This window comes from Poecilia reticulata, chromosome 20 (assembly GCF_904066995.2).
Source record: "Poecilia reticulata chromosome 20, P_reticulata-male-v2, whole genome shotgun sequence".
Taxonomy (NCBI): domain Eukaryota; kingdom Metazoa; phylum Chordata; class Actinopteri; order Cyprinodontiformes; family Poeciliidae; genus Poecilia; species Poecilia reticulata.
This window is the reverse complement of record NC_088849.1, coordinates 27,543,622-27,568,541: the sequence shown is the minus strand read 5'-3', so window position 1 is coordinate 27,568,541 and position 24,920 is coordinate 27,543,622. Positions and strand designations below refer to the sequence as shown.

The window sequence follows — 24,920 nt, the reverse complement described above, 5'->3', positions numbered from 1 at the left end:
AACTCTTCAGAGCAGGTACTTGTTTCACTTTATTTACTTTACAAATGCATGTAAGCTACAGTTTGTACTATTTCAACTAAAAGAAACATGTTTTCTCACCACTTCTTTGATTCCTTTTGTCCAGCTGTCGACTTTAAGTCTGTTTCCAACCAGAGCCAGGTATTGTGTAGTTGGTGCTTTTAATCAGTTTTCAGTTAAATTAATTCAATCCAACTCTATAACAGTCACAAAATGTCACCAAAATCACTCTGTCCCTCTAAAATCTTTCAGAAAATTGCAGAAGTGTATTGAATTATATCGTTTGCTGAATATCGCAATATATATCGTATCGTGAGATAATTGTATCACTACAGCCCTAGTTAGTACCTTGCTTGAAGTCAGACTAAGCAGACCCAGACCGGACTAAGTTAAGCCAGCTCAGTTTGCATCCTAGTTCAGCCTGAAAAACATCAGAGGTCTTAGACATCAATACCTGAATAGCAGCAATCACTGATCAGACAATAAAGATGGCTTGATTCAGTGCCAAATTATTTATTCCGTTTTCTATCTCCTTTCCCACCTCGTTCACAAGAGTATCTTCTGTAAGAATTTCTTTCCCGTTTCTCGTCCAGCCCAGCATCCCTGATGTATTGGTTGGCAGTGCAGCGGCTCTATAGGATTCACCAGAGTGAAGTTCATGGTCTAGGAGGCTCTTGCTCAGCCAAATTCAAGTGAAACAAGAGTACATTTGAAATGAACCCAGGGCGGAAAGATATCAACACCCTTTGAATCAAATTAATGTCGTCTCATATCATACGTTGTGATTACATAGTCCAAACATAGACCAGTTTCTGTTTAGAGAACAGAACCGGACCTAAGTCCAAACTAATCCTAGTACCAATCAGGTGTTTCCAGTTGACAATGGTGGAAAGTTGCCCAAGAAGTTGTCCTATGGCAAGACACTTCTCCCGCCTTGCCTCCTGGTCAGAGGGCACAGTGGTGCTGGTGCATGGCAGCCATGCCTCCGTCAGTGTGACCCAACACTGACAGAGTTGGGTCCTGCAGCTTGCCACCATTAATGTGTGAATGTGTGTGTGAATGATTGAATATAGTATGAAACCCTTTGGGTCCTCTGGGCATAAAAAAGCACTATACAAGTACAGGCCATTTCCCATGCATCGTTAGTGGTGTACTTACTTCTTGGATTTGGGTGAAGGAGGAGCAGGAGGCGCTGGGCGGCCGTGGTTCCCATCCTTACGAGGCCGCCCGCGGGGTCGCTTCTCAGGGGCAGGGCTAGTGGCTGCAGCTTTGGCCAGCTGAGCGCTGCGTCCAGCCCGCGTGAGGGGATGGGGAGGTCCTCTGTCCCGAGGCTCCCGAGCCTCAGAGGGCATTCTAGGTACAAGCAGACAGATAAGGGTTAAAGTTTTCTGTTACCATACATGGCTCCACCCTGACCACAAGAAGACGCCACACTAAGCTTGTGAGATAAGGCGTCTGGCAGCACAAATGGTTCACACCAACACATCTAACTGAAGATCAAAGATCTGCAGGTGCCAGCTGGTAGCAACCAACCTAGCAGAGGTGGGATCTTTGCAGAATCACACGACTATTGTTTTTTTCCTATTATTTTACCATTTTAGTTCAGAAAATTTCTGTGCCTCGTATGTTTATTTAATCTCTTTTAGTTGGACAACTTGTAGCTTTAATATCAAAACTCTTGTGTGATGGTGACTGAGCCACTGAGGGGTTCTGGTGAGATGGGACATGTACTGGTTCTACTGTCTGACCAATTCAAGCAGATGGTGTGAAGGCAGAACCACAAACCATCCATCATCCATCCATCAACTAACATCCACCCGTCATCCAACCAACCAACCGTCAGACATCCATCCATCTGTTAACCAACATCCATCCATAAATCCATTAATCTATCTTTTCATCCATGGTCCATCAGCAGATGGAGCAACTGGGATGCCAGCTGGGTTTCCATTATAAATGTGCACAAATCTATGTTCAGCTAATGTAGAAAAATAAAATTGTCCGACTGCATTGTTTCCATTAAATAAGAAATCCACTGAAAATCATGCGTGAATAAGCTTGTTCATGAGATAAGTTCTCAAAAATCATGGCAGAAATGGATAAACGTAATTATAAACTAATACTTCAGCCATCATCTATCAGCCAATCAGAGGAGAGGTCTGCATCTTATTCAGGTGGTGGAGCAACAAGCCCCGCCTACTCAGGAGCAGCTATGCATGTTGCGTTTTTTGGGGAAATGGTAGTCAGTGATTTAACAGAGTCAACGTGTTGGATTGATCAACTTTTGATGAACTGATGCTGTGTGAGCTCGACTGGAGAAAGCTGGACGTCAGAATGACCAAAGTACTGGGTACAAACTGATGATGCGATTCATTGCAGTTTTACAATATACACCCATTTAACATGTTTGAAAAACTACCTCATACTAGCACACATTTTTTTATTGAAAAATTGGTGTTTTTTGATATTACAGTGTTTAAATTAGGTAAATTTATTGTTGCTATTCCAAGTGCAATTTTCTGGGCAGTGGAAGTGCAGCCAATGATGAGCTGCAGATAAAAGGAAAGTCTGGGAGGGTTCTGTTGTGGTGGAGAACCTTTGACTACCTTAGTCCAGATCACCAACCCAACACCTGCTACTGGTTGGACCTGATGGGTCCCATCAGCTGAGCTTTGCTGTTTTCTTTGAGTCAAGTCTGCTGGATTCCAGGAGCTGCACTAGATTGGACTTTTTAGTTATTTTTTTTTCTCTTTTTCCAGTTGTTCATTGTGTTTTGATCGGTTTTGGTTTGTTTTTCTTGATAGAAGAACCAGCAGCCACTCCAGGTGGATCATCTGCACCTTCTGCTATACTCTCATATACAGTCAACAAGCAGTGGACCAGAACCATCAAATATGTCTTAGACCTCCAACTATTGCAGCAGAAGAGCTGTCTAGAATCACTGGAGGAACCCTGCCTCAGAACCTGAGTGTTGGACCTGAACACCAAGGAACCTCAGAACCACCACTGGACTACAGCCAATCTGTCAGAACCACAAAGATTCTACCCTGGAACTCAAGCCTGCAGTATCTGACCCATCTTAGATCCAAGGTTGGACCTTTAGAGAACTTAAAATCAACTATGTACATCCTGTCTGACCTTAGAGAACTGGGAACATCAGAACCATGCAGAACGACACCAGAACCTCTACCTGAGGCAGCAATGGACCCTTCAGAACCAGAGTCCATTGCGCATCTGATGAGATACGCAGCTCATCAGATGCATATCTCCATCTGATGAGCTGGTGCCTATCAGAGGTCAGGGAGGCCCTTTCGGACAGGTGAGTCCAGGTCAGGTGAGCCATAACTGTGTGGCTAACCAACTAGCTCCATGCTAACACACCCAACTGTCAGAGGACTAGAGCCGGTTAACGGCAGCCGGCTTTGGGAGACCGGTAGGCGGCCTCCCATACCGCATCAGCCCGCTAAGCCTGCCTGGATGCCCGGACTCAAGCTGCTAATGACAGTCGGTGTAGCCGTTAGCAGGTAGCCTCCCCGTTCACTTCACCGTTAGCATTAGCATTAGCATTAGCTCCTCGGCTGTCTGTCGCGCGGTGCAGGCTAGTGACAGCAGGGCAGGGAGCGCGGACAGCCGGCCTTGGCCCCCGGTTCGGGGTGAGTCAGCAGCGGAAGGAGGACCGAGACAGGCTGCTTACTGATTTGACGCGGTTCTCCTTTTCCTTTCCAGCTTTCAGTCAACTTAGAGCGACGTGATCAGCACCAAACTTTTGCGACAGAAAACATCTGCTTCTGGTGTCTGCCGTACAGAGCTGCTCCGTGGAAACATTCCCGTGAGCTGTGGAAGGAAAAACACGCAGTTTGGACGCAGATAATCAGTGAGAAATCAAACTTGAAGTGGTCGCTCCGTCATGGAGGCCATGTTTGGGAGCGACCGAAGCACCGCCTGTCAGCCCCAGCAGGAGAAGTAGATCCCAGAAAACCTGCCCAACAGCCCCACCAGGTGGCCGCTCCGTCCTGGAACCAGCGCCGGGATGAAGGCAGCCTTCCACCAGACTGTGGCCCAGCAGAGTGTCCGTATGGCCCAGCTCTCTATCGTAACCGCCTGGTTTGTTTGTGTTGTGTAAAAAGTGTGTGTGACCCCGCGGAGGGATCTGTTGGAGGGTTGCTCCTGTTATGCGGCTGCTGTCATCAGACCAGGGAAACCTGGACCGGATCGGAAGCGGGGGGGATCAGGACTACAGTTGCACGTGCAGTAAACACAACACCGGAAGTGGACATATCCGTCCAGAAGGAACGTTCTAGGTCATTCGGTTCAGTTCTATTCCAATAGGACTCCTCCAGGAGAACTTGATGGACTCTGTAGAACCCGTTCAGCTGATGGTACATGAGTAGAGCCAACAGTCAGATGGGGTCAAAAACATCCATCTTTGGTTACGCAGAACCATCAAGTGATCTGAACCACCGAATCCAAGATTTTGGACTTTGAACGTCTATGGTTCTGCAGAATCAGTACCGTGAGAACTCCCTGTCAAGCTCCAGAACCAGAGAATGACTGGGTTCAGGTCCGGTACTGATGGCTGGATATGGTCCTGCTAGATGTAGAACCAGGCAGTTTTATTAACACGACATATTTTCAGCAACAAGGAAATCAGAGTTTCACCTGATTAGACAGAAAATAAAACTATCAGTTGCAAAGTAGTGTGGCAGGTTGAAAAACAGACTACTAACCAGGTACTAACCGGCTAGTTCCCGGTCCTAGCCTGGTTATTACCTGGCTAATTATCGGCCTATCTCTAAGCTGCCTTTTCTTTCTAAGGTTTCAGAACAAATTGTGTCAGCTGACAGTTTTTAGATGACAATGGCATTCTGGAGGTTTTCCAGTCAGGTTTTAAAACTCTTCATAGCACAGAATCTGCTTTAATAAGAGTTTTAATGACGTCCTTCTTGCATGTGATTCTGGTCACCATGTTGTTCTGATCCTACGTGACCAAACTGCTGCCTTTGATACTGTAGACCACCACATTTTAATAATTACATCACGTTGTAGGTATTGATGGCACTGTTCTTAGATGGTTCAGGTTTTACCTGGAGGAGAGAACCATTTCAGTGAAAATTAGTGACTCTGAATCATCTGCTGCTTCGATGCCTTATGGTGTCCCACAGGGCTCAATTCTGGGCCCTCTGCTTTTCTCTCTGTATTTACTGCCTCTGGGTTCCATCCTCAGGAAACATGGGATCTCATTTCATTGTTATGCTGATGACTGTCAGGTTTATTTGCCCCTGAAGCAGAAGGACGTCCATCAAACATCTCCTGGCATGTCTGGTGATATTAAAGCTTGGTTGGCCCTGAACTTTTTAAACTTTAATGAAAACAAAACAGAGGTGATGGTGTTTGGACCCAGTGGCTCCTGTGAGTCCTCCTCTGTTGACCTTTGACCCTTGGAGGTTTATTTTAAACCTGTTATTACAGATCTTGGTTTTAAGGTGATTTTTAACTGGACAGCCAGATCAGAGCCGTGGTTAAGTCCAGCTTTTATCCGTTAAGGCGATGGGCGTCAGTGAAATCTTTTCTTTCCATGTTGAAACATGATCCAGGCTTTTATTTCCACTCGGTTGGATTAATGTGACTCCCTTCATCTGGGAGTCAGTCAGTTGCTGCAGCTGGTTCAGATGCTGCTGCACCACTTTTTACAGGAACTGGAAAGAGGGAGCATGTGACCCCTGACCCCTGACCTGGCCTCACTTCACTGGCTGCCTGTATATTTTAGGATTCATTTTAAAATTCTTATGTTTGTTTTTAAATCACTACATAATCTCACCCCGGCTGACCTCTGAGCTTCTTCACCCCTACGGGCCCCATCGGTCTCTCAGGTCCAGCTGCTCCTGGAGGTCCAGAGGTCCAGGAGGCTCAGAGGGTCAGAGCTTCTCTGTCCTGGGCCCAAAGTTATGGACCGACTTGGCTTGGCAGGTCAGAGACGCCCCTTCACTGTCCACTTTAAAGCTCGTCTATTTTACTTGGCTTTCAACACCAGCAGGATCCAGTTTTAAATTGTAAGTTTTTTTATTGTTATTGTGTTTTAATGTACAGCACTTTGTACCAGCTGTGGCTGTTATATAGTGCTTTATAAATAAAGTTGGTTTGGTAATAACATGTGGTTTAATCATTTAACCAGGGTATGATTACTTCTGGATCGATGGTTAGTTCCCTTCATCAGTGAAACAAATATTAAAAACTGCTTCTGATTTTTACTCTGGTTATCTCTACTTATCTTTGCTGATCATTTCTACAGTCATCTCTATTGATTATTTCCACTGGTCAAACCAAACAACTGATGATCCAGATTCCGATCCATCTCTGGTTTTATTAAATCCCAACATGTCATCATAATGAAGTTACAAACATCAACAGTGAGTCTTTAAAGAGCAGGAGGAGGTCTGGGGGTCCAGATGAACTCCACGCCACCATCCGTCACTCTGAAGGAGCTGACCCTGGAAGCCTTGGTGCCGGTCCAGGAGGAGCAGTGGACGGTGAAGACCTGCCAGTTCCTCTGCTCTCCGCTCCCTTCGTCTCCATTTGCTGGGTTATGTTCAGCTTCCTGTCTGGAGCAAACCAGCCGATGGGTCACCAGACGCTGCCAGGCACGGCAGAGGTGGGACCGGTCTGCCTCTGAGGAGGATTGTGGTCCATTGGAACCTCTCCTGATGGGGTGGCAGGTTGCAAAGATGGTGATTCTGAAGTCCCTGAGGGGGAACCACAGAACAGGACATCAGCTGTCAGAACCACATGATTGACCAATGCAACCTTGAACTTTGAACTCTAAGGCTCGCACATCCTCCCCAAGAACAGAGAACTGTGTTGTTTTACTGGAGCTGATCAGATGGAGTGGTTCCTGGTCTGAGAACATCTGGATCTGGTTCCTTGATCCAGTACTGAACATTGGATCCTCGGGTCACGGACTGAGCTCCAGAACCATGAACCTGGGTCACCATCACAGGACCGGGTCACTGATCTGAGTTTCTGATCAAGGTTGCTACTGATGTACTGCAATGGACTGGACTCTACTGAACGGGTCAGTCCTGCTAAAGACCAAATAAACCAGAAGACTGTTCTCTGGTCAGAACATCTCCTGGGAAGAACTTTAAGTCCCACATTGCAGAATTTGTTCAGGCCTTTTAAAGGACACGAGAACTTTCTATATGTCCAGTTGGACCTGCTGAAGAACCTTCCACCCGTTTCATTGGCTCTAGTGGCCAAAATCTGACAGTGAGTTGACAGGAAGTCAGTAATGAGAGGGGAAGTAAAGGTAATCAGGCCAGGACTCGAACCTGTGACGTCCACATCGAGGACTAAGGCCTCCGTATGTGGGCTATGCTTTACCTCTGCACCACCAAGCCCTCCACCCCGACCCACTGGAACCTCCTAGTGACCCAGAACTGAACCAAACCCCCTGCCCTCCGTGTACCAGCTCAGATGGACAGGTAGGGTCTTCAGACAGTCTGACAGAGGTCAACCCTCTACAGACTGTCTAGGACACACTTGAAGGATCCACCTGAGCAGTCGACCCAGCAGCTCCGAACACCTGCTGAGCTTCTCCTCCTGCTTGGCAACGCTGGCTCCGCCCTCACTGCGATCCGACCAATAGAACGCCGAGATGCTGTCAATGAGAAGGAGCGCTGCTCTGGGTCGAGAAGACAAGGTGGTCTCCAGGAAGTGAAGGGTGAGGAGGAGCTGGGAAGAACAGGAGCAGCGGACCACCAGGAGGCGAGACAGACACGAGCGCAGAACCGCATCATCAGACCCGGCAGAATCACCTGGAGAGAAAGGAACCAGTCATGTTCCGGTAAGCTGATCTGAAGTCTTCAAACCCTGCAGATGTCGTTGGCTTCACCTGCGTTCAGTCGACTGTCCAGAACACTGGCCAGCCGGAACATGTCCAGACTGTAGAGTGTGTCCACAAAGACGACGTCCACCTCCAGACCGCCAGCTGTCTCTGGCAGGACGCAGCGACACAGCAGGTGGTAGAGCAGCTCCGTCTTTCCTGGAGACACCAGAACAAAAGGGCTCAAGTGGGTCAGGACACGGCACCCGTGGACCCAATGAAACCTCACCTGTCCCCTCCGGACCGTACACCTCCACCACCTCCCCTGCCAGTCAGACACACAGTCAGAAACAGCCTGATTACTGGTCAGCTGAGAAGTGGGTGGAGCTACGTACCACGGTCAGGTCCTCCATCACCGGCAAACAGCCGAGGCTCAACGTCCTTCAGGCAGCGCCGGGCCTCCAGACGGGCAAACAGCTGCAGGAGACACCAACACGGATGGTACCGGAACATAGACTGGACCAACACTAGAATATATACTGATAAAAGGCGCTACCACCAAACCTGAGATGAGCTTTTACTTTGAAAAGCCTCAGGGGTAGACTGACTGCTGAACCTGGCCTGGACTTTTACTGTGACAGTCCATTAAAACTTCACATCAAGTTTTAATGTCAAGCTTAATAAAATAATCTGAGATGAAAAAATATTTAGTATTTCTATTGTTTGAAGAGCTGTAGATCTTTTCTGTACTAATTGCGCTACAACTAACCGGAGTTGGGATTTAATTTTGAAAAGCCAACAGACAGTTCCGGTGTTAAAAGATTTGGACTCTAAACTCGGTGACCACATCCAGGTCACCTGTCCGCATCACAAGCTCACCTGAGTCCCGCTCTCACTCATCTCTGTCCACCTTCCTCTTCCTCAGGATCATTTGCGCGGGAACGCTTCGACTTCCGGTTGCTGGGTTTTATTCGAGGCAGCAGCTGGAATAAGATTTAAGTTCGATGCCGGTTCGGAAAAGCCCAGACGGATACATTACAGAGAAACAAGAAGCGTTGGTTTATTAAAGTGAACGAACAACCAGTGAATCGGTTTGTTGACGGTGACATCACTTCCGGCTGACAAAATAAGACTCACGTTTTCACAATAAAAGTGTGTTTATGCGTAAAGGGCATCTCGGCTTTTCTTCCCCATCACGAAAAATAAATAAAATTACAAGTCAACCAACTTTTACCTCCATATGGAGGAATAAGAGGAAGGCAGCTGAGATTAAAATGATGATGATGGAGGGCCAACGCTGTAGATGTTATTATGAATAATGTGTTGAAAGTAACTGACATTATGAAAAGATCATTTATGAAGAATAGAAAGTTTCTTTCTCTATGCGACCTTTTGTTCAGTAAGTCATGTGTTTTCTCTGTCTGTATTATTTTAATCCATTATTATATAGAGAACAGCTAAAATCAACAATGAGCATCAAGTTTTAATGTAAAGCTTAATAAAATAATCTGAGATTAAAAAATATGTTGTCTTTTTTTTCCAGAGAAGTCAGGCCTCACTGCCTCGTCTGTGTGTCAGCGACTGACTGACGGCACCTGAACGCACCACGTCTCAGTGAATCCAGCAGACACGTCAGTGAGTGTTTACATTTTATTGACCTTAGAATTTCTCATAAAGGTCAGTTTTCATTTCTTTACAAATATAAAGATTCTTAGAGCTGTGAGTGAAGCAGAAAAACAAACAGAATCGGCTGAGAAAATGTGTACTCTCCCTTTAACACAGGTCCAAACTCCTGTTGGTTCTGGTTCATCTCTGCATGCCGAGGATTCAGTACAGCGTCAGTGTGGTGATCTGTTCAAAACCTCAGCGCCCCCTAGTGGAGGATTAGTGCAGGAACCTGATGGAGGCGTCCTGTCAACATAGAAGTTTGAGTAGAAACATCGGAGCCGTCTCACAGGCCTGATAGTGTACATCTCATGACAAAGAACACAGCCCAATATGGCTGACTGAAGGTCCAGAACTCTGCTAGAGAGAACAAACATGAGGGAGGAGGGCCCCAGGAAGCCAGCAGCGTGGTCAGAGAGGACCCAGCATCTGCAGCTCTGCAGGCAGCCTGACAGATGCATAGATGAAAGAGAATCAGGAAGAAAGATGGGAAACTGATCAACCTGTGGCCCTTTATCAGTTCTGCCTCAGTTACACCTGGTGAGGCAGCTCAAGCTTCAGCAGCCGGTCTGGAACCAAGACAAACACCTGAGAGGACGCGACCGACTGACGAGGAAGAAGAGGCTGCAGCCAGAAACCTCAGCGCTACATCAGAAATGAAGGATAGCTAACATCAGCTAGCAGCAACTGAGAACAAATAGCAGCTAACAACTAGCATCAGCTAACCGCAGCTAAAAGCTAACACTGGTTCATAGCTAGTATCAGCTAATAACTAACAGTAGCTAACAACAACTGGCAGCCGATAATAGTGGCCATCAGCTGAAAGCTAGCAGAAGCTAACAGCTAACAACATCTAACAGTTTGCAGCAGCTAATTGCTCACAGAGGCAAATAGCTGGTAGATGGCAACAGCTAATAGCTAATAGCCAGCTGCAGCTAAAAGATAAGATAACAGCTAATAGCTACCATCAGCTGCTAGGGTTAGGACTAACCCTACCCCATCTCTGGGGTAAATAAAATGGCGTCTCTGCTGCAGCAGAATGATCATCATGCCTTCTAGCTAACATGCTAACTCTTTCTTTCTGCAGAGACAGTATGCTAACAAGCTCACAGGAATCACACAAAGCTAACAGTTAGGCGTCCGGTACTGAGTAGAAGGCATGGCGACGGGCCCCATCAGGACATGATGCCAAAGACGGGGTTGTGTCGACAGATGCTGGGGCCGATCTCATCGTAGTCCTTCTTGGAGTGACAGACCTGGAAGAACTCGGGCTGCAGGAACAGAAGCAACAGCAGAGCATGAGGGCAGCAGGAGGAGCTCAGCGCTTCAGACCAGTTGAAGTTCGTCCATCCTCACCGTGGACGCCAGCATGGAGCCTCCAAACCAGACAGCGTAGCGCTGCATGTGATGGGTCACCACCTGGACCTCCATCGGCTTCGGCTGCAGAAACACAGAGACGCTGAGATAAACACGGTCCAGAACCAACACGCTTCTGCTGTTGACTAGAAATGTGCCGATCAGGTTTTTTCCTGCCGATTCCGATCACCAGGGGTGAAAGTAAGGGGGTACGGCAGGGTACCGCTACCCCTAAAAGATTTAGCTGGTGTTCCCAGTACCTGCAAGAGAGGAGCAGCTGTCTGCTGTAAATAATCAGTGGATTCACTGTGCAGCGTGACTGATTAGTTTTTCAAGAACAATCTAAAACACATTTAATCAGTTAATAAATAGCTTAACGCCGCGCTGAGAGCAGCACGTCCTCCTCTGACTCCTTATCAAAACGTTCATCATTTTATTAAAGAACAACAAAAAGTCAACAAAACGTTTTCAAATTAATGACCCAACAACAATAATAATCTCAGTGATTATTGTTTCAACAAGGTGTTGCGCAATTCTGTGCGTTTCGGTTCCATTATTAAAATAACAGATTAAAATGAACCAATCAACCATCTCTGTGTTCATGATTATTACTGATCACTAAATAAATATCAAGCCTGAAAACCTGATATCGTAACGGACTGAATGTTTTCAGGAGGTTGCCATGGCAACGGGTGTGACAGAGAGAGTAAAAAGGTGCGAGTGGTTTAGAGTTGATCACCTGTTCAGGTAGTTTTACCTTTGCTGTGTCTCATCACAGCTGCTGTAGTTTCTGAACGTCCTACATACGACAAACTTGGACTAATTACCTCGATCTGTGTGACTAAAGTCATTCACAACAAACAAACACGGTAAATATGTTTAAGTATTTAACAAACAAATGGCTTCTACCGCGATAATTATGTGAAATTTAATTGTCTAATTCAAAAATAATAGTTTTATTGCTCTCTGGGATCTCGCTTTGAGCTCAGAGTCTGAGAGGCTTTTCCTCTATCAATTTGTTTTGCCTCTTATTTAGTGAAAATATTGATGTTGATGAGATTTTCTCCAAAATAATAACCTTTATAGCTCCACTGTTGAAACTCTAACATTCACAAATGAAATAAAATCCAGTCCAACATCTGGTTTGAGGTGATTCCTCTGGAACCTGTTGGAGGAAAAACATCCCAACTTCAGAAGATGAGCTTTAACCTAACAGAGCTCTGTGGTTCCTCCTGTCAGTATGAGAGTCAGGGTGAGGAGGCGCCATGTTAGGAAGAGAAGCTGCAGGATCTTCAGAACAAGCAGGTCATGATGCTGGGCTACTGATTATCCCTCTGTCTGGACACAGGACCAGTAGAACCAGTTTAAAAGATGCAGTGAATGGTTACACAGTGGGGAGAACAAGTATTTGATCCACTGTTGATTTTCCAGGTTTTCCTTTCTGGTGTATCAAATACTTATTTCACACAATAAAATGGAAATTAATTATTTAAAAATCATACATTGTATTTTTCTGGATTTTTGTTTTAGATTCCATCACTCACAGTTGAAGAGTATCTATGATAAAAATTACAGTTTTCTACAAGCTTTGCAAGTGGAAAACCTGAAAAATCAACAGTGGATCAAATACTTGTTCTCCCCACTATGCCAGACGTGGAAAACTGGGATGACTCCATGCCATGATGTTCAGGATTTGGTTCTCGGCATCTCAAGGTGTCAACATTGCAGCCAGTGGGCTGAAGGAGGAAATACAGCTTTATTTTGTAGCGATTCAAGAGATACCAGCTTTTATCACTTTGCAAAAAAATTAATCAGCACAGAAACTCCAAGTCACACAAAGAAGCAGTTTTACTTTTGTCATAGTACCCAAGAATTTAAAACTACTTTCACCGATATCGATCGCATAATTTTTTTTTTTTATCATAAACACTACCGATTACATTATGTGGATAAAGGAACCATAAAATCACCATAATTTAGACAAAAACTTGTTTTTAATAACTTTTTCCAAGAAGAAAACTAAACAAAACAGGCATTGTGCAAATTGTCCTGTTATCAATAATACCATCTTTAACAGACTGAAAACATATGGAGGCTCTGAAGAGGCTAAATTATGCAAAGAGCCAAAATAAAACACCAACATTGCCAAAAGATTAAAGTATAAAACTTACATTCAAAGTCAAATACAGGATCCATTACAATAAACAATCCAGAGTTACTGAATGAAAACTTCCTGTTAGCATGGTGGCTAGCTGATTACTGCTAGCTCTGATTGGCTGTTTCTGACTGAGCGGAGTAATTATGCAGAGCAGGGAGGAGATCGATTATTTTTTAGAGATTATCTGTCTCATGTTAGGACAGCGAAAGTTTTAATACGTATGTAAAATGTATTTTTTAGGTTAGATGCTGCAGCTTTAAGCAGAGGTTCGGTGTGAGAGTCACTACCAGGTGGAGCAGAAGCGGCGCTCAGTCTGTGAAATATTACTACCTGTAGCGTAGCAGCGGTTCAACAGCGAGAGCAGAACCAGCGTCTTACATCGCAGGATTTGTTGCTGCGCGTTTGCAGAGTGAAGGAAAGAGGAGACCAGCTGCACAGGCAGGCTGAGAAATGAGATGCAGGTGATCGGCAACAAGAGCCAATGATCGCCGATCATGCACTTTTTCACGGAAATCGGCCGATTATGATCGGTGGCCGATCGATCGGCACATTTGTACTGTTGACGGACCAAGTCACTGAACAGAGACAGATGTCCCGCAGCATCATTCTGCCTTAACAGACAGCCGATGACTAGGAGGAGCTAGAAAGAGGGCAGGCAACCAGCGGTTCTGACCTTGATGCGTCCTCCACTCAGCTCCTCGCTCAACCTCAGCCGGGCGTCCGCCGTCCTCTTCAGGTCTCGCTGCAGCCGCCGCCCAAAGTCCCTGAACATAGTGGAGCCTCCGGACAGAACGATGTTCTGGAAACGGAGAAGCACAGACTCATGTCAGTCTGGCAGGAAACAGTCCAACACAGTGACACATCTTACCACCAAACCATCTGTGTTCGAGGTAATGACAGTGCTTAGACCCACCTTGTAGAGCGGCCGCCTCACATCGATCGGACAGCTTTGAATGACCTCATCAATGACATCAGAGATGGACTGCATGAAATCTGGGTTGGAAAACTGGAAACCATGGAAAAATATTTAAATTAGCTTAAAATTAACGTCAGCCAATACTTTAAACCAAAGTCTGGCCTGTTCAAGCTGAGCTTTAATTTAGTACAAATTGAGTAAAACTGTGAAGAGACCAGCTTGCTATTCTTTCATTGTTGTTGGTATCTACTTTACTTCTCATGCACCTATTTTACTTGCAAGGATTACAGGTGAGGCAAAGCTTCACTTGACTGCACGTCACTGGATTCCTGCAGGTTCTAGAGGGAGAAAGGGAGGCAGATGCTTCCATCCCTGTTTACTGAGGCAGACACCCCGTCGACTTCATAACTAGGTCAGTTGGGATGAATGTACCTGAGTTTGAATTATGGGTTGATTATTCTGATTGTGTTTCTATGTGAGACGTGACGTGTGAGTTGGTTCTGGAACCTCGGGATGGAAGAAGATCTCGGGTCCAAGGAAGCGTTCGTAGCCCACGTCAATGTGGAAGGGGGTCTTGGTGACTGCGTTAATTCCTTGGAACTGCTTGATCCACTTCCCAGGATCGGAGTCATACTTGGCAAACTCCCTCACGATGTCGGGACAGATGTAGCAGTACCGCTCCTAGATACGAGGGTAAAACATGAGGTGAGCAGCAGAGGAAACAGAAGAAGACAGCAAGCAGCAACAGAGAAACACCTTGATGGCTTTGGCGGTCTCCAGTGACTGCTCCGGAGGAATGCCCGCCTCTCTGTCCCTGAGCAGCTGCTGGATGAAGAAGGTGATGTCCCGCCCTGCGATGGGGATGTGTTTTATACAGCTTCCAATCACGTAACCCTCGGCCTGCCGCAGACATCCAATCAGTGAGCAACGTCCGCCGCAGCATAGCCGTTGAAGGTGAGTGCGGCTCTCACCACAGGAATGGCATGCGTCACTCCATCTCCACTGTCGATCACGATGCCGGTAAGGGTCCGCTGTCCCACCTGGCGAGACGTCCAGGATGCCGCCAAGGCCAGCACCGCCTGCGGGAGGAACACAGTTAGCAAGGGAGGTCTGTAGCATCCTGGGACGCTCGAAGGCTCTCACCTGCACTGCGATGTACAGCCCAGGTACGTTAAAGGTCTCAAACATAATCTCAGCCAGGTACTCTCTGTTTTCAGGAGTGTTGAGAGGAGGCTCTGTCTGCTCAGGTAGACCCAAACACACACAGAGGTGAGAACAAGACGAAGAAAACATCCACTCACCTGTTGCCTCTTTTCCTACCTGGACAGGAGACACTGCCATTAACCTTCTGCTGAAAATCACAACATACACTGTTCTGTCTCCAGAATGTAGATTGTACTGATACAAGAACACAGACTATAATAAGACCAGAACATAGACCGTACCGACACCAGAACATAGATCGTACCGACACCAGACTGTAGAAATCCCTGAATGCTGCAGCCGTCACACTCTCAGCCTCTTCAAGAATATTTATTTTACATTTCCAGGAAGCTGACTTTCATTACTACCCAATAAACCCAGCGTGTTCTTCACATGGCCTTTGGAGCGGCTTCCCTCTATCCTGGAGAGCTCACTGTATCCCTCAGGAAGGAACCTGGTAGTTTTGGTTGATGCCCAGAGCTCCCCCTGCTGGCCTCTGGGAGACCCAGGAGTCACCTGGAAACTTGCTGCAGTGTCTGAATGGCATAGTGGAAAATCTCAGACCTTTCTTAGAACAACGAACCCTTCTGGAGCTGAACGTCAACATCTCTAAGCCTCATCATTGACCCGTGTCCTCATGGCCTCGAACCTGTCCTGATGCTCAGCTGAATGTGAAGGCGACTCTTGCTGGGTTCAGTCTTCAACACCTGACTGGTTGTGATTTGCTTCTGGATCGTAAACTGAACCCCCATTTCACATGTTTGTGTCACTATATAAGACTTGTAAACCTGTAGATAAGTAAGGTGCTCTGATGTAGGATTTCACTCTTTTATAAAACATTCAAGGACTGTAAGGCAACTAGTTTTAGATTCTGCTGTTGGATCAGCCTGTCTTACTTTAATATTGCAGTTGTGTTGACATCACACAGAGTCTGTACCATCAGGAAGCTGTGGTCCTCTGGCTCGGCCCTCAGGTACTTGAAGATGACCTGCTCCATGAACTTCTCCATCAGATCCCAGTCCTCCACCATCCCATGACGGATGGGCCACTGAACAGCAAACAGACAGTCGGTCTGCTGACCCGATCAGCTTCCATCCTCTTCCTCCTCCACCAGCTCACCTTGGTTGCATAGTTGGGTTTATCGACGGCTTGGTCTCCGATGTAGAAGTCCAGGTCGTCCACTCCTCTGGCCAGCCTCCTCTGGGCCTGCTCTCCAATGCTGGCCGACTCCTTGATGGCGATGCCTGGCGGAGACCAGATGGGTTCTGTTCGGCAGAAGCAGACTGTCCCAGTGGTACTAGAACCACCGGTACTAACTGAGGAGACTCAGCTGGTACTCACAGGACGGCATGATGAACTGTGGCTCCGTGTTTCCTGCATAGCCGATCTTGGTGTATCTGCAGTCAGGACAGAGCAGCAGAGCAGCCCAGACAGGAGCAATCAACACACAGACTCACTGATTATAGCAAAACAAGCAGGAAATAAGGCTTACTAAGAATAAATCTGGAGGACTTTGGTTGTGGTTCCAACCTGGCAGAACCAGTAAACAGCTAAAACGCTGTGGTTCCGACCCAATAGATCATTCAAATGCCAATCATTCCAATTTACAAATCTAGAAATAAAGATGATATTAGCAATTACCACCCTATTCCTGTTCTTCCAACTTTATCAAAGGTTCTTGAAAGAGTTGTCCAAAGCAGATTAACTGAATATTTTAAGAAATGTTTGATTCTTTCAACTTCACTGTATGGATTCAGGAAACAGAGCTGCACCTGTTTGGCTATTTTGGATCTTATTGAAAAAATGATAGATGCACGAGAACAAGGAGACTCTGGCATTTCTAGAACCTTTCTAAGGTTCGACACAGTAGATCTGAACATATTACTGAGGAAGCGGCACCACGATGGGGTTACGGCATACGACTGGTTAAAGTTACCTTCATTATGTAGTTATTAATCAACATGGGCTCCCCCAGGATTCATTATTTGTATAAATGACTTTGTAAACTCTTCTAAAATATTTCATAAAGTTATTTTGCTGATGATGCAAACTTGGTTTTTTTTCACATCAGCAAAACAAATTTTATTTCGTTTAGACCAAATACATTTTTATCATTCACTCATCATATAAATCTTAAAATTGGAAACGAGGAAATAATGAGAATGAGGTCTACAAAGTTCCTGGGGGTCTTCATAGACGAGTCCTTACATTCTTTAACCCGCTGTCTAAGAAACTGTCATTGAGCCGCATATTAATTACTGTAATGTTTCTGGTGCAACACTTTCCCAGGTATCTCAGGAAACTGGAGACCCTTCAAAAGAAGAAGATAGGAGCCGAGTCCTGGTCCCACTAAACGCCTTCAGGCTCCTCTGGTTAAATGGGACCCAGAGCAGCTGCATGACGCTCCAAGTTAAACTGAACTGACCCTAGACTGAGAGCTTGTTCCAGTCAGTGGCCTCAGCATACAGCATACATACAGCATACATACAGCATACATACAGCATACATACAGCATACATACAGCATACATACAGCATACATACAGCATACATACAGCATATATACAGCATACATACAGCATACATACAGCATACATACAGCATACATACAGCATACATACAGCATACATACAGCATACATACAGCATACATACAGCATACATACAGCATACAGCATACATACAGCATACATACAGCATACATACAGCATACATACAGCATACATACAGCATACACAGTGGCGCAACTACACATTATTCAGGTGGATGCAAAAACATAGATCGGCGCCCCCCCCCCCTCTGACCGAGGGACGGAACGTCAGGGTGAAGGAGCGACGCTCACTCAGCCCCCCCCCCCCCCCCCCGAGGCAACGATACGTGAAGGGTAAAACTCCCTACATTTACCTCGTCATGTGTGCGAGGTGAAGGAGCGTAAGGCGCGCATTAGTGTACGGGAAAACATCATCGGCGCGCCGCCCCCTCCAGACGGGGTTTTGGCGCCCCCTCTGGTGCTGCGCCCCTATGCGTTGCATACCCTGCATACCCACTTTTTGCGCCACTGAGCATACATATAACATACATATAACATACATACAGCATACATACAGCATATATACAGCATACATACAGCATACAGCATACATACAGCATACATACAGCATATATACAGCATACATACAGCATACAGCATACATACAGCATACATACAGCATACATACAGCATACATACAGCATACATACAGCATACATACAGCATACATACAGCATACATACAGCATACAGCATACATACAACATACAGCATACATACAGCATACAGCATACATACAACATACAGCATACATACAGCATACATACAGCATACATACAGCATACAGCATACATACAACATACAGCATACATACAGCATACAGCATACATACAACATACAGCATACATACAGCATACAGCATACATACAACATACAGCATACATACAGCATACATACAGCATACATACAGCATACAGCATACAGCATACATACAGCATACATACAGCATACATACAGCATACATACAGCATACATACAGCATACATATAACATACATATAACATACATACAGCATACATACAGCATACAGCATACATACAACATACAGCATACATACAGCATACATACAACATACAGCATACATACAGCATACAGCATACATACAACATACAGCATACATACAGCATACAGCATACATACAACATACAGCATACATACAGCATACATACAGCATACAGCATACATACAACATACAGCATACATACAGCATACAGCATACATACAGCATACAGCATACATACAGCATACAGCATACATACAACATACAGCATACATACAACATACAGCATACATACAGCATACAGCATACATACAGCATACAGCATACATACAGCATACAGCATACATACAACATACAGCATACATACAGCATACAGCATACATACATACAGCATACATACAGCATACAGCATACATACAACATACAGCATACATACAACATACAGCATACATACAGCATACAGCATACATACAGCATACAGCATACATACAACATACAGCATACATACAGCATACAGCATACATACAACATACAGCATACATACAGCATACAGCATACATACAACATACAGCATACATACAGCATACAGCATACATACAACATACAGCATACATACAGCATACAGCATACATACAACATACAGCATACATACAGCATACATACAGCATACATACAGCATACATACAGCATACAGCATACATACAGCATATATACAGCATACATACAGCATACATACAGCATACATACAGCATACATACAGCATACATACAGCATATATACAGCATACATACAGCATACATACAGCATACATACAGCATACATACAGCATACATACAGCATACATACAGCATATATACAGCATACATACAGCATACATACAGCATACATACAGCATACATACAGCATACATACAGCATACATACAGCATACATACAGCATACATACAGCATACATACAGCATACATACAGCATACATACAGCATACATACAGCATACATACAGCATACATACAGCATACATACAGCATACATACAGCATATATACAGCATACATACAACATACAGCATACATACAACATACAGCATACATACAGCATACATACAGCATACATACAGCATACAGCATACATACAACATACAGCATACATACAGCATACAGCATACATACAACATACAGCATACATACAGCATACAGCATACATACAACATACAGCATACATACAGCATACAGCATACATACAGCATACATACAGCATATATACAGCATACATACAGCATACATACAGCATACAGCATACATACAGCATACAGCATACATACAGCATATATACAGCATACATACAGCATACATACAGCATACATACAGCATACATACAGCATACATACAGCATATATACAGCATACATACAGCATACATACAGCATATATACAGCATATATACAGCATACATACAGCATATATACAGCATACATACAGCATACATACAGCATACATACAGCATACATACAGCATATATACAGCATACATACAGCATACATACAGCATACATACAGCATATATACAGCATACATACAGCATATATACAGCATACATACAGCATACATACAGCATACATACAGCATACATACAGCATATATACAGCATACATACAGCATACAGCATACATACAGCATACATACAGCATATATACAGCATACATACAGCATATATACAGCATACATACAGCATATATACAGCATACATACAGCATATATACAGCATACATACAGCATACATACAGCATATATACAGCATACATACAGCATATATACAGCATACATACAGCATACATACAGCATATATACAACATACATACAGCATACATACAGCATTACGCATACAAGCATACAGCATACAAAAAACATACAGCATACATACAGCAGACATACAGCATACATACAGCATACATAAAGCATACAGCATACATAAAACATACAGCATACATACAGCATACAGCATACATACAACATACAGCATACATACAGCATACAGCATACATACAACATACAGCATACATACAGCATACATACAGCATATATACAGCATACATACAGCATACATACAGCATACAGCATACATACAGCATACAGCATACATACAGCATACAGCATACATACAGCATATATACAGCATACATACAGCATACATACAGCATACATACAGCATACATACAGCATACATACAGCATACCATACAGCATACTATACAGCATACATACAGCATACTATACAGCATACATACAGCATATATACAGCATACCAGCATACATACAGCATACATACAGCATACATACAGCATATATACAGCATAACATACAGCATACATACAGCATACCATACAACATAACATACATACAGCATACATACAGCATACATACAGCATACATACAGCACATAAAAAAAAATAACAATACAGCAAATAACAAAATACAGCATAATACATACAGCATACATACAGCATATATTACAGCATACCCATACAGCATACATACAGCATAACCAATACAGCATACATACAGCATAAAAACATACAGCATACATACAGAACAAATAATACAGCATACATACAGCATACATACATAATACAGCATACATACAGCACATACATACAGCATAAACAGATACACGCATACAGCATACATACAGCATAACAGCATACCATAACAACATACATACAGCATACATACAGCAATAACACATAAGCATACAGCATACATACAGCAACATACAGCATACACAATATATCAGCATAAACAGCATACATACACATACATACAGCATAACATACAGCATAAAAAAAAAAATAAAACATACAGCATACAGCATACATACAGCATACATACAGCATACTACCATACAGCATACAATACATCCATACATACAGCATACAGCATACATACAGCAAAAAAAAAAAAAAAATACATACAGCATACTAATACAGCATACAATACACAAATAATACAGCATACATACAGCATACATACAGCATACATACAGCATATATACAGCATACCATACAGCATACATACAGCATACATACAGCATATATACAGCATACTACAGCATACAAACATACAGCATACATACACATACAGCATACATACATACATACAGCATACATACAGCATACCATACAGCATACATACAGCATACATACAGCATATATACAGCATACATACAGCATACATACAGCATACATACAGCAAACAACATACATACAGCATTACACTACAGCATACATACAGCATACATACAGCCATAATACAGCATATACATACAGCATACACACATACAGCATACATACAGCATACATACAGCATACATACAGCATATATACAGCATACATACAGCATAATACAGCAACATACACATACAGCATACATACAGCATATACAGCATACATACAACATACATACAGCATACATACAGCATACATACAGCATACATACAGCATACATACAGCATACATACAGCATATATACAGCATACATACAGCATACATACAGCATACATACAGCATACATACAGCAATATATACAGCATACATACAGCATACATACAACAACATACAGCATACATACAGCATACAATACAGCATACATACAGCATACATACAGCATACAGCATACATACAGCATAATAGCATACATACAGCATACATACAGCATACAGCATAACATACAATACAGCATACATACAGCATACAGCATACATACAGCATACATACAGCATACATACAGCATATATACAGCATACATACAGCATACATACATACAGCATACATACAGCATATAACAGCATACATACAGCAAAATATAAGCATACTATACAGCATAATAGCATAACAGCATACATACAGCATACAGCATAATACAGCATACATACCATACATACAGCATACATACAGCATACATACAGCATACATACAGCATACATACAGCATACATACAGCATACATACAGCATATCATACAGCATACATACAGCATATATACAGCATACATACAGCATACATACTACAGCATACAATACAGCATACATACAGCATACATACAGCATACATACAGCATACACATACATACAGCATACATACAGCATACAGACAATACATACAACATACATACATACACATACATACAGCATACATACAGCATACATACAGCATATACATACAGCATACATACAGCATACATACAGCATACATACAGCATACATACAGCATACATACAGCATACATAAGCACATACAGCATATATACAGCATACATACAGCATAATACAGCATTACATACAGCATACATACAGCATACATACACATACAGCATACATACAGCATATATACATACAGCATACATACAGCATACATACAGCATACATACAGCATACATACAGCATACATACAGCAACATACAGCTATACAGCATACATACAGCATACATACAGCATAATACGCATACAAAGCATACATACAGCATACATACAGCATACATACAGCAATACATACAGCATACATACAGCATATACATACAGCATACATACTGCATACATACAGCATAAAGCATAAATACAACATACAGCATACAAACAGCATACAGCATACATACTACATACAGCATACATACAGCATACATACAGCATACATACAGCATACGCATACATACAGCATACATACAGCATACATACAGCATACATACAGCATACATACAGCATACAGCATACATACAGCATACATACAGCATACAGATACAGCATACATACAGCATATATACAGCATACATACAGCATAAAACAGCATAATACATATACAGCATACATACAGCATATATACAGCATACATACAGCATACATACAGCATACATACAGCATACATACAGCATACATACAGCATACATACAGCATACATACAGCATACCATACAAGCATACATACAGCATATATACAGCATACATACAGCATACATACAGCATACATACAGCATACATAAAACATACATACAACATACATAAAGCAATACACATACAGCATACATACAGCATACATACAACATACATACAAAAATACAGCATACATACAGCATACATCAGCATAATCAGCATACATACAGCATAACAACATACAGCATACATACAGCATAATACAGCATACATAACATACATACAGCATACAGCATACATAGCATAACAGCATACATACAGCAACATACAGCATACATACAGCATACATACAGCATAATACAGCATACATACAGCATACATACAGCATACATACAGCATATATACAGCATACATACAGCATACATACAGCATACATACACATAGCATACATACAGCATACATACAGCATACATACAGCACATACAGCATACATACAGCATAACATACAGCATACATACAGCATACATACAGCATACATACAGCATACATACAGCATATATACAGCATACATACAACATACATACAGCATACATACAGCATACATACAGCATACATAAAACATACATACAACATACATACAGCATATATACAGCATACATACAAAGCATACATACAGCATAATACACATACATACAGCATATCATACAGCATACATACAGCATACATACAGCATACAATACAGCATACATACAGCAATAACATACAGCATACATAAACAACATACAGCATACATACAGCATACATACAGCATATATACAGCATACATACAGCATACATACAGCATACATACAGCATACATACAGCATACATACAGGCATACATACAGCATATATACAAACATACAGCATACATAATACAGCATACATACCAACAACAGCATACATACAACATACACATAAAAACAATACAGAACATACAACATACACAAATACAGCAACATACAGCATATACAGCATACATACAGCATACATACAGCATACAGCATACAACAGCATACAGCATACATACACATACAGCATACATACAGCATACTATACAGCATACAACACAGCATACATACAGCATACATACAGCATACAGCATACATACGCATAATACAGCATAAAGCATACATACAGCATACATACAGCATACATACAGCTACATTACAGCATACATACAGCATACAGCATACATACAGCATACATACAGCATATATACAGCATACATACAGCATACATACAGATACA

At 43.0% G+C, this 24,920-nt stretch overlaps 3 protein-coding genes across 18 annotated transcripts in view; all 3 read right to left on the bottom strand.

The window, feature by feature from the left end:
* kmt2ca (lysine (K)-specific methyltransferase 2Ca) overlaps nucleotides 1–4,123 on the bottom strand; it is a 40,190-nt gene extending 36,067 nt beyond the window's left edge. For all 13 annotated transcript variants that reach the window (XM_081601908.1, XM_081601909.1, XM_081601913.1 and 10 more), the window contains exons 1-2: nucleotides 3,713–4,123; nucleotides 1,177–1,371 (exon numbers count right to left, since the gene is read on the bottom strand). In XM_081601908.1, coding sequence (XP_081458034.1) covers nucleotides 1,177–1,370 — 194 coding nt within the window. In that variant the 5' untranslated portion in view covers nucleotide 1,371; nucleotides 3,713–4,123. The remainder of the gene's footprint in view (nucleotides 1–1,176; nucleotides 1,372–3,712) is intronic.
* Nucleotides 4,124–6,359: 2,236 nt separating this feature from the next.
* On the bottom strand, nucleotides 6,360–9,046 carry xrcc2 (X-ray repair complementing 2). 2 transcript variants are annotated; one of them, XM_008402211.2, is made up of 6 exons: nucleotides 8,717–9,046; nucleotides 8,233–8,314; nucleotides 8,127–8,162; nucleotides 7,907–8,056; nucleotides 7,568–7,829; nucleotides 6,360–6,758 (listed from the first exon to the last, which is right to left on the bottom strand). In XM_008402211.2, the coding sequence occupies exons 1-6, from the start codon at nucleotides 8,735–8,737 to the stop codon at nucleotides 6,434–6,436; spliced, it is 876 nt and encodes a 291-aa protein (XP_008400433.1). In that variant the 5' UTR covers nucleotides 8,738–9,046; the 3' UTR covers nucleotides 6,360–6,433. The 2 variants fall into 2 exon arrangements, with proteins under 2 accessions (XP_008400433.1, XP_008400434.1); XM_008402212.2 differs by lacking the exon at nucleotides 8,127–8,162.
* Nucleotides 9,047–9,473: 427 nt separating this feature from the next.
* actr3b (actin related protein 3B) overlaps nucleotides 9,474–24,920 on the bottom strand; it is a 25,085-nt gene continuing 9,638 nt past the window's right edge. The window contains exons 2-12 of one of the 3 annotated variants that reach the window (XM_008402208.3): nucleotides 16,477–16,532; nucleotides 16,255–16,400; nucleotides 16,073–16,183; nucleotides 15,076–15,171; nucleotides 14,904–15,011; nucleotides 14,689–14,832; nucleotides 14,440–14,613; nucleotides 13,930–14,022; nucleotides 13,690–13,815; nucleotides 10,859–10,942; nucleotides 9,474–10,773 (exon numbers count right to left, since the gene is read on the bottom strand). In XM_008402208.3, the coding sequence (XP_008400430.1) occupies nucleotides 10,678–10,773; nucleotides 10,859–10,942; nucleotides 13,690–13,815; nucleotides 13,930–14,022; nucleotides 14,440–14,613; nucleotides 14,689–14,832; nucleotides 14,904–15,011; nucleotides 15,076–15,171; nucleotides 16,073–16,165 (1,014 nt within the window). In that variant the 5' untranslated portion in view covers nucleotides 16,166–16,183; nucleotides 16,255–16,400; nucleotides 16,477–16,532 and the 3' untranslated portion in view covers nucleotides 9,474–10,677. Of the gene's footprint in view, nucleotides 10,774–10,858; nucleotides 10,943–13,689; nucleotides 13,816–13,929; nucleotides 14,023–14,439; nucleotides 14,614–14,688; nucleotides 14,833–14,903; nucleotides 15,012–15,075; nucleotides 15,172–16,031; nucleotides 16,184–16,254; nucleotides 16,401–16,476; nucleotides 16,533–24,920 lie in introns of those variants that run through there. The other 2 variants (XM_008402209.3, XM_008402210.3) reach the window with 2 other exon arrangements.